Source organism: Anas platyrhynchos, chromosome 14 (genome assembly GCF_047663525.1).
Source record: "Anas platyrhynchos isolate ZD024472 breed Pekin duck chromosome 14, IASCAAS_PekinDuck_T2T, whole genome shotgun sequence".
NCBI lineage: Eukaryota > Metazoa > Chordata > Aves > Anseriformes > Anatidae > Anas > Anas platyrhynchos.
In genome coordinates, this window is record NC_092600.1 from 16,214,549 (window position 1) to 16,230,794 (window position 16,246).

General features: G+C 36.6%; 1 protein-coding gene across 9 annotated transcripts in view; it reads right to left on the reverse strand.

The window, feature by feature from the left end:
• The window catches only part of TENM2 (teneurin transmembrane protein 2), a 1,606,114-nt gene that overhangs the window by 63,032 nt on the left and 1,526,836 nt on the right, over positions 1 to 16,246 (reverse strand). For 7 of the 9 annotated variants that reach the window (XM_072044660.1, XM_072044658.1, XM_072044655.1 and 4 more), the window contains 2 exons: positions 15,893 to 16,093; positions 14,104 to 14,316 (listed from right to left, as the gene is read on the reverse strand). In XM_072044660.1, the coding sequence (XP_071900761.1) occupies positions 14,104 to 14,316; positions 15,893 to 16,093 (414 nt within the window). The remainder of the gene's footprint in view (positions 1 to 14,103; positions 14,317 to 15,892; positions 16,094 to 16,246) is intronic. The other 2 variants (XM_072044657.1, XM_072044659.1) reach the window with 1 other exon arrangement.

Sequence of the window (16,246 nt, forward strand, 5' to 3'; positions counted from 1 at the left end):
ATGTTAAAGTGGGGGGACTCTTAATACAATGCTCGCTTTATACAAAAAATATTTGCTATCAGGTAACTAATAGCTCTGCTCCTCCCCTAGCCTTGCTAGGAATAACCTCAACTCTCTAAATAAATACTTAAGCCTCTGCTTACAGAAAGAGTATTTCTTTTCCATTTCTCTGTCAAAGCCATCAGTAGCACCAACAAAGCTTTTAACTTCGTTGCCCTGCATCTGTATTTGACACAGTTCTTAAAGCACGCTGCGATAGGCAGGATGCTGTTAGTTGTAATGGGGCTGTTTGCTAGGACCATTTCTCTGGGGAAGTGAAACACAGTAACTAACTGAGCTGGAGACGCAGCCAAGAAATCCAGAAATCACTCCCCATCTGCTGCACTAGAAGTGTATGATCGATACATTGGATGAATCCACTTTAGTCACTGGTTCGTGTTGGGTGAAAAGGTGCAAAACTATGTATTGTCATGCTTTTTGCTTCAGTTAACAACAAAACAAAGAAAACCAGGGAAAAGCAGACATAACAGTATTAAAAACAAAGATCAGGCAGAAAGAATTTCCAATAACAAGACAAACAAACAAACAAACAGTCTTGGATAGAGATCCTGTGAAATCTAAAGGACAATTTGCTACAGTTTTGTGCAATTTGCTCTTTCTTTGCAACACTGAAAATACTGTGTGTCCTAACAGCTCATGTGAATAGCACCTCAGCATATATCAAATAGATGTCAAGGGAATTATACTTTTCTGTTTTCTATTGAGGTTATTAATTATCTTAGAAATGTTGAAGAGAAAATTACCAGAATGTGCATTTGTTACAAAGACTAGCACTATTTACCCTCAAAGTACAAATAAAATCAGAAGTTTTGTCACTGTTGTCTGCCTGTTTCCAGTAATTCCAATTGGGTATAGTACATCTTTTCCTCACTATTTACAAATAGTTGAAATGTTACCCGTTCTGAGGGTTGCAGAACATCAGAAACACCTAACAGTCAGGCTGTACACAACGATGTGTTCAGAGCTGTGAAACCAAGCAGTACAAGACAGCTTTTTCACACTGCACAGAAAGATTTCAACAGTTTAGAGCAGAAAGTGAGAAGCACTGTCCTCACTCAAACGGCAGAGGACTTTTATAACATAATACTCAACTATTTAATTCATGACTTTCTAGCACAAGAACACCTTGCAGCATCAAAACATCAGCGGAAGGAGCCTCTCACACCTGAGGATGGATGCAGTTTGACTCTGGTGACTTCAGGAGACCTCTACATGTCCTAATCAAGCAAAGTGAACTTTGGAACAGCTTTAGGCTTCAAAGCAAATACATGTATGGGAATGCGTTTAATCAGGCATAGTGCCTATCCAATTTACTGTAATAACTGCCGTAAGTGGTCAGGAACCTTTCCCAAAAATCCTTCTTAATCTGGGTTTCACTGACTAGAGAGGAGCACTGTCCTACAGCTTAATGACATCGGACTGCCTTTCTCACCACTGTCCAAATCAGTAAGATGAAGACATTTAAGTGCATTTTGCAGTGTGCATACGTGCTTTTCATTCTGAACAAATAAACTTTTTAATTTCTCTTTTTTTTTTTTTTTCCTAACCTGGAATGAAGTTACTTAATTCAAGTAAGGAACCAGTAGCAGTAGCCCTATGAAACATTGTCTGTAATAACCCTGTAATGTTTAGTCATAGGACTACAAAAATAGGAGCAAGTCCAAAAAGAGCAAACATCACCCTTTTTGATTCACTGTTATTTGTTCACATTGGAATGAAATCTTTCCTCACGTTTTAAGACATCTTTATCCGAAGTGCTCCAGTCTAACGGTTAGTCATCCGTATAGGGTATATCAGTATATGGGGTTCTCATTTCCCCTTCACCCTTCTAGCTACACGTGCAATAGTACAACAGCACATATATACATCCTTCAGGCTTCTGGCTCTTAACCATCTCTGTAGAAGCACTATGCAGAAACGATGAATGCACACCTGGTTAAATGAACTTTGTATTTTCTATGGTACAGAACTCACATAGGATTTCCTTCACACAAACATTGCCATCTCAACCTCCAAAGAGTGACCTTGACTGATCATCTATTCACTAAATATGGAAGGCTTTCTCAGTCTAAATCCATATTTCTGACTTATTTTGGAAAAAAAAAGAAGTTCAAACATGCACAGGACTCAATTAAGATGCACATGGATTGGCTATATGATAAAGAATCAATTAAAATGATCAAAGACAAGCAGCAACAAAATGCAATTTTATCCGTAGCTTTCAAATAAGCCAACAAAAAGATGCGTTGGAACTAAAAACATGTGCCCCCATATTCCCTCCCCCCTCCCCCAATTAAGCTACCCATTAACAATGTTGCATAGTGAGCAATGCCTACCTCCATTTCATATTTCTAACTCCTATGCAGTGATATTCTGTCTCAAGCATCTTTTCTATTTTTTTTTGAAACAAGACAAGGCATATTACCATTATTTTTCCTGTATTGTTATCAGATTAGATTGTATCAGACTACAGATTATAGACACCCAATTGCTTTTTCTATAACTACTTAATTCTAGGGAATCTTCCATTTTAAAACTATAGGATATAATGCTAATTCTGTTAATTTCAGTGAGAAGAGATCTGTAACTCATCATATACACATTTGGCTTTACTTTATTAAATGGAAAGTAGCAGAAGTTAGATTTATATTTAAAACATTTATATTTAAATTATAAATTTAATTATATTTATATTTAAAATGTTTATATTTAAATAAATTAAAACGTGCTGAAAAATTGATGGCAACATGCTGCATTAGGAATAGAGTTCTCCTGTCTGTTATTCCCAGCGGTTAAAACAAAAAGTCAGTTCTCTCATCTATACTAGTGTGTTTTTGGCTTTAGGAGAATCAGCATCTTCCTGTGACATTTAGGTTTTTGTGTTTGTGCATGCTGAACTTACAAAAATAACTTCAGTGCTGTTCTTGAGGGACTCATTCCACCAACAGCTCAGCAATCACTTTTGATTCTTAACAATTGGAAAATCACAGTATTTGAAGTGGGACTTATTCTTATGACCAGTAAGTCACCAAGTTGTAGTGAAAATTGTAATCCCTAAAATTATCACTCGTATTAATTTGGCCTTTTGGATAATTGTCATCAGCATTGTTTCTGATTTTAAATAGAAACTTGGTAATATTTTTTGCTATAAAATGGTTTAGTTTTTAATTAGAAAGAATGCTATTTAATTATGATTACAACACTGTATTTATTTTTTAAATAATAAATCTCTTACACCAGCTGTCTACAGAACAGGGACTGCATCTTGAAGCACTGTGCATCTTTAGCTCAGTTGTTCTATCCTCTGAAAAACTGTTTAAAGGCAAATTAAAACACATGTTGGCTAGGTGCATTGTGAATCTTACTTGTCACACTTGTGAATAATTTCATTCTTTCAACATCTCCCTTAAAAAATCTGATCTGTAACTTTATAATTAGCTGGAATGAATACAGAAGATATCCACCTTTACTTCACATGGGTTATGGTAAAAAACAAATAAATAAAAATGTATATGATTTTGAATTATGTGAAAGATAAACTGTCAGCTCATGTAGCTCAGTCTACACTAGTCACCCAAAAACATTTAGGAAGAAATATTTAAACCTTTCCTTCCAGCTATTTTTCACGGTATCTTTACAACTTTTTGAAAGCTTGTCACAGCCTATTGATGCTGAGTTGATCCACCTACTCTGCACTGGACTGTTAAAAACTGAATAGAAACTAAAAATACAATGGGATTAAGAAAAAGCAGTAGAGCCTGACATTGATTGGCAGCTTTTCCAAATTATGGCTCCTTATTTACAGAACTCAGGAAACCACAGCCTTTTAAAGGGTGTGTAACAGATACACAACCTGTAACAGATACACAACCTGTACACAACCTGTACCAGGTCAAATGCAAATAGTGTGGTAGGACTTAGGTGCCATCATGTAAACGCAGTTTGGGAAATGCAGAAACTGTTTTACACTTTAACACCCAGGACTCTCTGAGTGCCTTCCAATATCCACTGAGACAGCACAGGAGAAGTCACCAAATCTCAGATCATAGAATCATAGAATCATAGAATATCCTGAGTTGGAAGGGACCCTTAAGGATCATCAAGTCCAACTCTTGACACCGCACAGGTCTACCCAAAAGTTCAGACCATGTGACTAAGTGCACAGTCCAATCTCTTCTTAAATTCAGTCAGGCTCAGTGCAGTGACCACTTCCCTGGGGAGCCTGTTCCAGTGTGCAACCACCCTCTCTGTGAAGAACCCCCTCCTGATGTCAAGCCTAAATTTTATGTTAGACATAGATGTTAGACATAGTGGTATGTCTCACTGAATAAACTTTTTTAAGGGATAACGTTACACTCCGCATTATGTTGAAGTATTTGTGAAAGCAAAAGTTAACTACTTTTCCAAGAGAAATGCTTAACTGTTTAAGAAAAGTATTTGGACTGAATTATTGAAATCAAGAGTGTAGCACCCATTGCTAAGGCTCAGCTCTGGTATTTGAAAATCTTCAAGGAGACAGCTGGACAATGAATCCTTTCTTCTCTAATCCTGTTATTGACTGAAGAGAGAATAAGGATGAATACAGTAACTTTAATTTCTTGTGTTTCACTTTTCCTTGGGTTTCAGTAATATGACAGTGAACTGCAAGTAGAGTAAGGGCTAATTAGACGCCAGCATTGTTTTGTCTCTGTCTATCCAAGCATGGATGTGTTTTGAATACTACTGACAGAGTGAGATGGACAGTTGTATGTCAATCAATACTGTATCACTGAAAACATCACAGAAACATGCTCTAGAAATTGTAGAAATCTAAACTCTTACAATTTCACAGCAGGTAGAAATCAAGTAATAATTACCCTAGCATTACCCCAGCTATCTGCACTTTCAACATACAGAGATGAACACCAACCATTACCTCAGACCTGAACACCTGCAAGAATGCTTAGGTTTGGATTTCTGTCTTAGATTTCAGTCACATAAAGAATTGTGTTTTCATGGGCAGATGCGATATACTACATTATACGATTTCAATTTGACAGAAAACTTTGCTTCTGTTTATGTGTATGGAAAAAATATAACTAAAATAAAATAGACCGAGGCTACCTGCAGGAAATATTTCCAGAAGGTGAGGTTATCCTGAGAAGCATTTCTTAAGCAGGTCAGAATAGCAACTGAGAGAAGGAACAAGAGAAAAGAGCTGAGTTACTTAAACTTAGTTGAGTATCAATTGCTCAGGATATAGTCTACCTTATAACTAGCATCCTGAATATGTCCCCATATTCAGTCTTTCAGATCTAAAAAAAAAATAAATTGAGTGCACTGCAAGAAAGATGTATCAGTATTCAACGTGTATTTCATCCTCAGTGAGTAGTTACTGCACAACAGATAACTGTGAGTTTAAAGAAAATGCTTTCAATAGTTCCATTTTTTCCCCAAAGCCCTAAACAGATCACACAGCAAAATCCTGAACTGACACTTCAGAGATGTTACAGAGACTGCTTTTTCCTTTTCCATTCTGACACTAGTATTTTTAATATAATATTAAGCAAAAAAATATTGTGGAGAACTTTGAAAGCATCAGATGTCTTAGGAAGGCCAAAAACTAACTTCTATGGCATCCTGCTGTTAATTTGATGCTCTGTAGAAATCAGAGACAAAATCACAAGAAGCTGAAAAGGTAAAACCTTAGGTCTGAATTGTTATTCCATAGAGGTTGCAGCAGGCGGGTAAAACATATTTGGCCTCATCTGCATCTTCAAGCATGAAAGGTTATGTGAGATTGATGTTAAAGGTACAAGAATTACATCTTGAGAATGTACAAGTAAAAATGCATTCCTTTAAAAAAAATACATCTTTAACAGGGACATTAACAGCAGTCCTCAAAAGGATGGGAAGATACTGTTCTCTTTTGTATTCATTTCTTAGTAAGTATCAATACTATACACACGTATATACATGCATATTTCTCAAGATCTTGTACTGCTTTTCTGTCTCTATCTCCCTAACCTCTCATAAGCATTCCTGTGTCTTTGTTGTTTTGTATCCAGCAATACCACGTTATTCACTCACTTGCTGAAGCTGTGCTTGACACCACAGGGTACAAAATAACACAGAAAACATTATATCTGGAACAAGAAAAGATTGCCTGGTGCTGTGAATACTTCTACGAAGAGCAAAATCAGCTTTGCCCTTTCAAAAGTTAGATCAGCAACTTGATTGATTGCCCTCCCCTGCTTTTTGTAGTCTTTCAAGAGTTCAAGAATTGGCCAGAAAATCAGTGTAACTCATGTAGAAGCCCCTCCAAAAGGAGAAATGAAATGTGATTTTAGTTTGGGAAACTATTCACTAGTATCTGCTGGGTGCATATTTGAAGTACCAGACAAAATGCAGGAAGCCTTGCCGAAAACACACTCATTAAATTTTGGGGGCTACTAGTAAGGTCGTATTCTGCATATATCTTATATAAAGGGAAAGAGAAAAGCCACTCAAATGTTCTGTCACTGCACTGTGATATATTTCAATCATTTATAGGGAGCTCTCAGCAAAGAATGCAAACAAGAAATTTTTTCCTGGAGAGTAAGATTAACTTTTACTTTAAAAGGATCCCCAGCTGCCCTGTGTAAATTCTGGAAATGAAAAGGAATTTCATTTCTCAACTCTCCAAAAGTGAAACCACTCTTTCTCTATGCAAATCTCTACATACGATATATATCTCTATATACAATATATATCTGGAAGGAAATACTGTATTGCGCTCAGCCATGAAGAGGTAAAAGGATACAGATGGCAGTTCTCAATACTTTAGTAATACAAAAAATGCTTAGAAAGCTTAATCGGACCTGATACACAAAAGTAGCAAATAACAATTTAGTTATTGGAGTAGGAATTTAGAAAGTTACAAACCAGGGGAAAAAAAAATATTATGAGCTCTGAAAAAAAGAGCTGTTATTTACACAGCATGAAACCAGGGGACAAGATTTTATTCAGAAGTTTTGCAGGTGTGATAAAAGAGGATATTTATAAAATCAGCAAAGCACCTCAATAGCAAATGTAGTTGGAAATTACAAGTAGCACCATCTTTCCAGGAAGAAGTTTCTATTTGATTATTTATAGGGCAATGCATCTTTATTGAAATACAGCGATGTTGGACTGCATTACCACCCGTCTAACTGACTAACTCATTCATTTTGGCTATATAATGCAAAGTGATATGACACATGAACACAATTCTCTAGGTATCACAAGTCTGACTGATAAATCTATGTAGGACTACATTACATTTATGATCATAAATGGTTCTCTACGGATCAGGAGCATCAGCTAGAGCTACAGCTGTGAAACTAGTTTGAAATAGTAAAAGATATTTTTATTAGTACAAGAAAATTAAATCAAGTTATGTCACCTTACAGTCAAACCACCAAAATCCACTCAAATATTTACTCCGGGCTAAAATTGGATCTGTCACAACTTTGACTCTTCCTGTTTTTAACCTCTTATGAGCCTCTCTGCTGTAAACTTTTTCTGAAGAGGATCATTCCTCTGGAGGAATAACTGTGAGGTGTGAAAGTACATATATGAATTTTACCAGACTACCAGCATCAAATACCACCATGCCACCTATGGCAAAATTACTGTTTTCAGGTTGAAGTCCGAAAATGTTGCTTCCTAAGTGGGATTTCTACCTCTCACATAGAGTTTCTCTGTGCTTGCATGACAAATTAAAATGCAAATTATGTGCAAAGAATGACAGAAATCACTGAGAACCCCTCAGCTTAATTCATGCAGTATCTGCTACTGTTGTTTTGCTGAAAGATGCATGGGGAGGAAGCCATCCTATGATACTCCAATTGAAAGCTTGACACCACATACCTGAAAGACTTCTAGTTATTAAGAAACCTGCTTCCAGGTGTGAAGACAGTAGGACGTCTGTATTATACAGGTGATAAACCCGAATCCGGAGATATAGAAACAGCCACTGCCTCCAACATTTCTGGTCATGTCACCAACAAATTTCTGTATCATCAGTAATGAAAAGCAGTCATGACCCAAATATGCTATGTATTTTTCAAATGAAGTTAAAAATAATGCGTGTCCCTCACTCTACAGAGCACAAACTAAATCTCTTTTGTCTTTGTTTAGCTTTTTTTTTTTATACCTTGGTAAGTTATAAAATGGTATAGATAAATTTTAAGTAAGAAATGCATTGAAGTCTAATATATCTAACTCTTAAATTGCTCTTTGTCAGATACGATGGCTTTCCACTGTCTCCTCCCACACACTTTCCATCTCTCCTGAAAATTGCTTCATCTTTGAATCATTACCATTGTAATTACAACAAGAAAAATCAGTAGAAGAAGAAAAAATCTTTGACATAAAGAGCATTATCATGGGACAAAAATATCCTGCTGGATCCAAAGATAACACAATGCTCCATTATTAATGTTTCTATCGATTATTGACTTCATGATGAAGTAAAAATCTAAATCTAAATCCTTTCACTTTATATGTGGCACTCCCTTGTGCCTGCAAAAAATGTAAACATGTCTAAAAGCTGTAAAGGGCATGGTCATCCCAAAACACCCAAGGAAAAAAGTTTTTAGTAATTTTTTTTTCCCCTCAGTAAGAACATCAGAAAGTGGGATGTTATCTGTCTAGTATTCAGCTGGGCAAGTCCTCATATCTCAAAGGGAAGGTGTTTTAAGTATTTACCTACTGGGTGTAATATTTGCTCTTTGTCTGGATGTTTCAGAGTGGCTCTATGTATGGAATCACAGACCAGGAACATGGAATTCATAGAACAATTGCAAGGGACCTCAAAAGATCATCAGGTCATAGAATCATAGAATATAGAATAGGTCTACAACCTATAATTCTGCAAATACATAAACTCACAGATTAGACTTCTTTGGCTGGATAAATGATAAAATTCTACTTTTAAGAGTGGCATCCAATTATTAACAGGGATAAAAGTACAAATTTTAACTTGGAACATTATCAAATAAGTTATTTAGAATGAATATTTCCTTTTAACCTCCAAGGGACCACTTTATACTATCATTTAAAATCAGACTGGAAGAGAGCTTGCATAGTTCAATGATTTTCTGGTCAGCTTTCTGACCCATGGCAGGATGAATTATTCTATGGTATTCCTGACAGACATCTGTCTAAACTATTGTTAAAAGCTCCATCAATGAGGGTATCACGACTCGTTCAGACAATCTCATTCAGTTTTTCATTTACTGCTGCAAATTTTTTCCTACCACCTAACCCAAATCTCCCATCCTGTAACTTAAACTCAAACCTCTTATCTTAATCATCCCAGACAGAAAGTCCTTTTTCCTTTTCTGCACATTTTCATAAAGCTAAGGATTTTAGGTTACTTCCCACTATGTAGGGTACAGGATTCCAGTTCCCTCAAATCCTTCTTCATTATTCAAGGCCCTGACAACCCAGAAGACAAGGTACAGGACTAATACAGATCTCTGAATCCCTTATTTGCTAAGGAACATTTCCTACCATTTGACATTTTCAGTATAAAGGCTAAGGACTCAGTGGGGGAAAGAGAGTGGCAGATCCTCGCCTCTGGAGTTAGATTCTGAAAAACAATCACAAGGGCAGGAAGCAGTCTGCGGAGATGCTCACATTACCGCTGCTTCTGTTTTGCCTAGCAGGTAGATATTAGGAAGTTCAGCTTCTGTGGCTGTCAAAGGGGCTACAGCTTGTTTGCATTAAAAACAGAAAACGAGCAGAAAAGGTAAGAACTGTTCTGATCTTAATCTGCAGCACAGTATCCATACCATCGAGCAGCCTTTACTGCAATCTTACACCACTTTCGATCTGAAAGCAGGAGTGTTTAACCTACGTTATTGTAGGATGTGAGCAGAAAAGAGCAAGGGTTTGGGAATATGACAGGTTGGCATGAAGACAATCTTCTGTATACACTTCTGTTGAGAGAGCTCACAATATAAAATATGTTTGCAGTGTTTTAAAGTTTACTCATAAATATTTAGAATGAAATCCTGATTTCTCTGGTCTCACAACAAGATTTTTACCAATGACTTAATAACAATTGTATTTCGTACTACAGGGATATGGATTACAGATGGTCCTTCGCTTTTAAAATTATATTTGTGTCTGTTCCTTAAGATCTCCTTATATATCACACTGTTCCTATTGTACAACTCTGGCAGTTTATGTGGAGAACATCCCCAACAATAGATTAAAAACAATAGTCTTACACATCCAAATATTATTTTCAGTGAAAGTAACAGACCTGTTTCATAACAGCATGCTTTAACAACACTCAGATGCTTCAAGGAAAAGATAAATCCTCCATTTTAAAATTCTGGCATGAAATTGGTTCAAGATTTAGCAACTGCTGTATCTTATTCTTTTGCTTTGTTATTAGTTTTCCAATAATCTTTTCCTCATCTAGATTACCCTCTATTATTTAGTTAGAACTTCCTCCATAATTGCAATCACTGAATAGTAATCACTTAATAAATATATCCTGACAGGTCTATTTTTGCACTGGGAGAAGATTCATTTTCTTTATCATCACTCCAGTAAGCAATTTTTCTCCCTACCTGAAGTAGCAAAATGAAATGTAGTGTCTGGTGCACAGTTCTGCTCTGATACATACAGCATTTCAGTAAGACCAGGCACCAATACTTTCACTTTTTATTCTTTGGATGTGGATTCTTCAAAACCCGTGTAGCGAGGAATTTGTGTTCACCGACTTTTATATATAATTCTATTGATGCACATAGGTAAAAGCTGCTTTGCACAGCTCGTTAATAGTGAGCTAATAGTGGCATTCCTGGCGACTTTTCAGAGTTATTTTCCTACAATACAGGCAGAACAGAGAGAAACCACATTTTTGTTAAATTTCATGAGAGGGGATTGTGAGCTTAGGTACACAACATGGAAAAGCCAAAAAGAGTGCGCGTTTCGTCTGCTGTCTATAAAGGACTAATTTTATATTAAATAGAATAAAATAACCTGAACAAACTTGGATACCTGCAGGTTGCTATAATGATTTCTTTTCCACTATGATGAGAATATAGCACAAGAAACTGCTGAGGAAACACAAAGAAAATAAAATAAATGGTGGTCTATGTGTAGAAACCTGTCTTTCTTCACAAAATGGATCAATTTGTCCTAAGTGGGCTTGGCCTAAGTCACTCAAATCAAAGCAAGTCTTTCTGCTGACTTGAAAGGATTTCAGGCTAGTTCTAGCAATAAATGGATACTCAGAGTAAATAAATTCTCCTATGAGAATCCCATTTTTCTGCTTGAAGTAAAGAAATTCTCAAATGTATTGTGAGGCTAATGAGGACCTCACACAGGTATTTAAGAATTCAAACTGTGTTCTGGGAAGGGAGAAATTCAGCCTCTGCTCATATGCTTTTTTACTCTGGTCTGGCCTTGCTCTGTCTTTGGACAGACTGTGGGGTTTGCCAGGTGCCTTCTGAACAGAACTATGTCAAGGTTCAAATACATCAAATTTGCATTCTTGAATATTATTATGGTAAACATTCCTTAGTGACTAATTCTGACACAAAATGGTCTGCCAACCTTTTAGTTGAAAGCTAAACCCATGAAGGAAATACACTAAGTTAAAATGATTTTCTGAAAAATTTAAGTACATTTTAGATCTCCACACTGCTGTTGAAAATACCTTGAGCGCCTCATCTTTGATCCAAGTACCAATCCACTGTTTAAGGACCAATTTCCCAGTGTTAACTTCTAGCATTTTTTGTACAAGTAGTGGCAAAAATTAGTTTTATGGTCCTTATTGCTCAAACTCTTTCTCCCCTTCAGCCCCATACAACATGAGCCTTTGTGTTAAAACCAAGCCAGAAAAAACAAACCCATGGAATCAAGCTGTGATTTTCCTCTGAACGGAATTCCATTTCTGGCCTCATGTTTTGTGCTTTTGTAAATAGCCTCACAATCAGGCCTGATGATATGAACGTATCAGATTTCTTACTAATACAGCCCAGTCATAAAAATATCTGTGTATATACAATACAAAAATAATGGTTGAACAAATTTAAATGTATGATAATTACAAGGGCAAACCTATTTTTTTTCCCTGTAGTCTAATCTTTGCTGCAGGCAGAACCATATTAAATTTAAAAGAAATCTTTCTAATACATACCAAACAAGCAAAAAAAGCTTACACTTATTTACTTAATCATTTCAACAGCACTGCCCTTTCTCTCAAAAGAAGAATTGTTTATATACTTCTGCAATAGCGAAAATATTTATTTCATAGTTCTGAAAATTAAACTAAAACTCTTACTTCAGGGTTCACTAGTCGAACTTGTAAATTTCAGAATTCTTTCACAGCATTGGTGTAAGGCATCTTTTTGTGTGCACAGTAATGAAGACTTAAAATACATTAATTACCTCTAAACAGGCATATTTCTAGAGGACTATAAAGCAAAAAAAAAAAAAAAAGGACAAAGAAGCAACTTTTAAAATAAGCAATTATTAGACAACTTAATGCAAAAATATTTATAAACTAGGCATTTTGTAAAGATCTGGTAATTACTTAATATTAAAACAAAATGCCTAGATTAATCCAGTAGAGAGAGGTTGATATGATGGAAGTCAGAAAGCAGTTGTGAAAAAACACTCTGCATCTTTGCTGGTGACAAAGTGTTCAGTCATAAAAGCTTTGATTTAAATCATATTAGCATAGTGTGGTAGAAGCATGCAGCACCACAACATTTATGGATATGCCCTAAAAATAGGAATCTTTTTTTTTTTTTTTCTTCCCAATAAACACAGTCTTTTAGTTTCCAACTCATGTGTGCATCTGAAATGGATTGAATATTCAGGAAGAAGTCAGAGGGGAATGAAAAAAGAAAAACAGCTTGAGGGATGCAATAATCTCACCATACTTTTAATTAAAGAAATAACAATTCACTTGTAATAGGACTGTCCCATTAGGGTCCCTGATTGCCAAGAAAATCTCAATTGACCTACTTATTTTCTTTGGTAAATTCACCACTTAAAGATGATCTTGGATTTGAACTCTGTAGGTTTCTTTTACGGTAAGTCCTCCAAATTTTTTTCAGGGGAAAATACACTTGCCTGAAACTTACATAGTCTCAGCTTGCAGTTGGATACTCTTACTCCAGATTATCTTGCTCATGCTTCTCAGAAGAGATGTGACCATTTAGATTTTCCCATTTTTGACTACAGTACAGGGAAAATAACTTTTTTTTTTTCCTAGTAACTTTGCAAGGTAGTCCAAACACACAACCTAACTGCTTGTAGTGACAAAATAAAGAACTTCATTTAGAAACAATTAATTCTTCTTCAAAATAAGATTTCAAGTGCTGTAATTGAGAGGATAGAGCATCATTACTTTGTGTAAGTATAACCTTTTTGAACTTCCCAGGCTGACACATCACAGCTGAGATGCAATCGTGTTAGTCACGGCACGCTGCATGATGCCAATGCTGTACTGAGCAGCACGCTATTAGGAAAGGGTACAGCAGCATGCTGCACTACTGACAAGGCCCTCCCATGCTGTGATTGTCTATATGCAAACACCATGCCCACTGTCACAGCACAACACAGGAAAATGCTAGGGAGCTATTTCTGTAACACCAGGAGCACTTATTCCTCCACAACTTGACCCCTGCTCTGTGTGGAGATGGTGGTGGTGTGTTTCAGATGCGATGTATAATAGCAGGAAAGCACTGATGCATCAGACCAGGAAATTAAAAAGGATGCCATTCACACAAAGGAATGTTTAGTTAAGTTTGAAAAGCTTGGCTGAAATGGTACCGTGATGGACCATTTGTTACATCTTTACTTACTAACGTTCATTTGCTGTGGATTTTTTCCCCCCAAATCAGTTTGTTATCGATTTTAAATCATTCCAAGAGCTCATCTGCATTTCAGCCCAAACATTTGGAGTCTGAGCTAATTTTTGAAAGCATTAGGGTCCTTAAAGGAACAGCCTATTACAATACACAACAATAACTATGTTTCTACGATTTATGAAAAGAAAGCAATATGTGCCTGTTTCGGTGCCTGTCGTTTGCCTACCAATGGTGCAGTGCTCCCCATTCCAGCCCTCTCTGCATTCACATTTCCCATCTTTACAAGTTCCGTGCTCTGTACAACGGGGATGACACACTCGCTGGTCACACGCCATTCCTGTCCACCCTTCTTCGCAGCGACATGCTCCGCCAATGCACACCCCGTGAGTGCCACAGTCTACAGAGCACACTTCTAGGAGGAAAAAAGAAGAAAGATTACAGCTAGCTTATGCCAGTGGCAATAGGGCAGAAGTAGCAACCCAAGTCATTAAGTAAAATTGGGTAGAAGAAATACGCTTTTGCTGAAAACTACATGCTCTCAAAAACTGGCCTGTTCGTATCCGGATCAAACCCAGCAGTCAGCTTTTGCTGAAGAACATGGTAAATTACATGAAAGAGTCATTACAAAATTCTGTTCCTATATGCTGGGCAGATCGCTGTAGAGCTGTGTTCTCTATTCTGATACAAGCAATTTTCACAGGTAGCTTCCTCGATGTCTGTCAGCACTGCAGAAGTAGTTCTGTAGTTCATGTAGTTCTGTTTTACTCAAACCTGAACCTGTGTTGATTTTAATACAGACATTTATTTGTTAAGAACGAGAACAAAACTCACCTAAGACACATTCAGCAGAGAATGGTGACAATTCAGGGTCACTTAAGACTCTAGGAGTGACTGGAAGAAATACTTGCAAGTGAAAGTATTTGGAATCCTACTACTAATAATGGTGAGATATCCAGCATCTTGCTCCCAAGTTCTCTTACAGCTCTCTGCCAGCAGAAGTTGTGGAAAAGCAGAGGAGTCTTTTGCCTCATGCATCAAAGAAAATGACAGTTTAAATTCTCATTCATGTATTTTTCTAGCTGCTGCTGATGCATGAAGCAGAAAAAAACATATCTTGATACTCATTTCACTGGTGGGGTATTCTGAGTCATTAATCTTAAGAAATAACTGAATACATGTGAAAGCTGTAAAAATTACTTTGAGAGTCTTGCTTATGGCCTACTATTCCATCTCAAGATTCAGCTTGCAATATAAATGCAAAATTTCAAGTATTTTTTCCCCCACAAATAGAACATTTGCTGTCTTGTCAAAACTGCTTTTTTTCTCCTTAGCTCCTTCTGTTAGAATAAACAAGTTTTATAATATTCAAGTCAACTGCAGCTTTGGAAAGGATGAAATTTTTTAGTTTAGACTTTGGTGCTTGGTTTTTATTGTGTCTTCTGCCCTAAAATTAATTCTTTAAATATTCCATATACAACTAAGAATCAAAAAATACCCTATATGCGAGAGTTTTCTGTTTTGTAATTTTTTTTTTTTTTTTCATAAAATGGGTAGCATTTTGATGCACAATGAAGCAAACCCTGAAAATATACTCAGTTGGAGTGTTTTGCATTCCCCAAATGTTATGAACATATTTATAAATCACTGCTGTGGAGTTTTTCAGCTGAAGTTGCCAAACGGCTATAAAGCAGTTATTGAACTTTCTCAGTCCACAAGAGAGTCAGTTGCAGAATGAAATACAGACTCCTGACCCACACCCCCACCCCAGCTGTCAGTCCCAAATTAGGAATGTATTAAAAAGTAGTATTTAAATAGTATTTAAAATATATACACACATATAATGCTTCTTTCCAGCATAATCCAGAACAGGACCAAATTTGTTCCAAATAAAATTTTCTAATTTATTTGTATTTCAAATTTGCCTCTGACATTCACGTTGTAATGAAATAGGTGCATTATTGCAAAATCAGAAGAAATATTCTTCTTACCAACAGAGCAGTCGGGACCCATCCAGTTGGGATCACAGCTACAAAGACCAGTGTCAGACAGGTATGTACCGTGCCCACTACACTGGTCTGGACACTGGGCTCTGGGAAGCTCACAGTTTATTCCACCCCAGCCTGGGCTGCAGAGACATTCGCCATTCACACAGACTCCATGATTGGAGCACGTTGGATCTAAGCAATCAACTAAAGAAGAAAACAAAAACGATGTAGAGAAAGGTCAGTTCCCACAACATAATGTCTGGAAAATATGTAGTAGTGGTACCTTGAAAAGTTCATATCACTGGGACAAAATAAAGTAAATTCATGTGGTTGTTTAAGTCATGTAACTATCTGGTC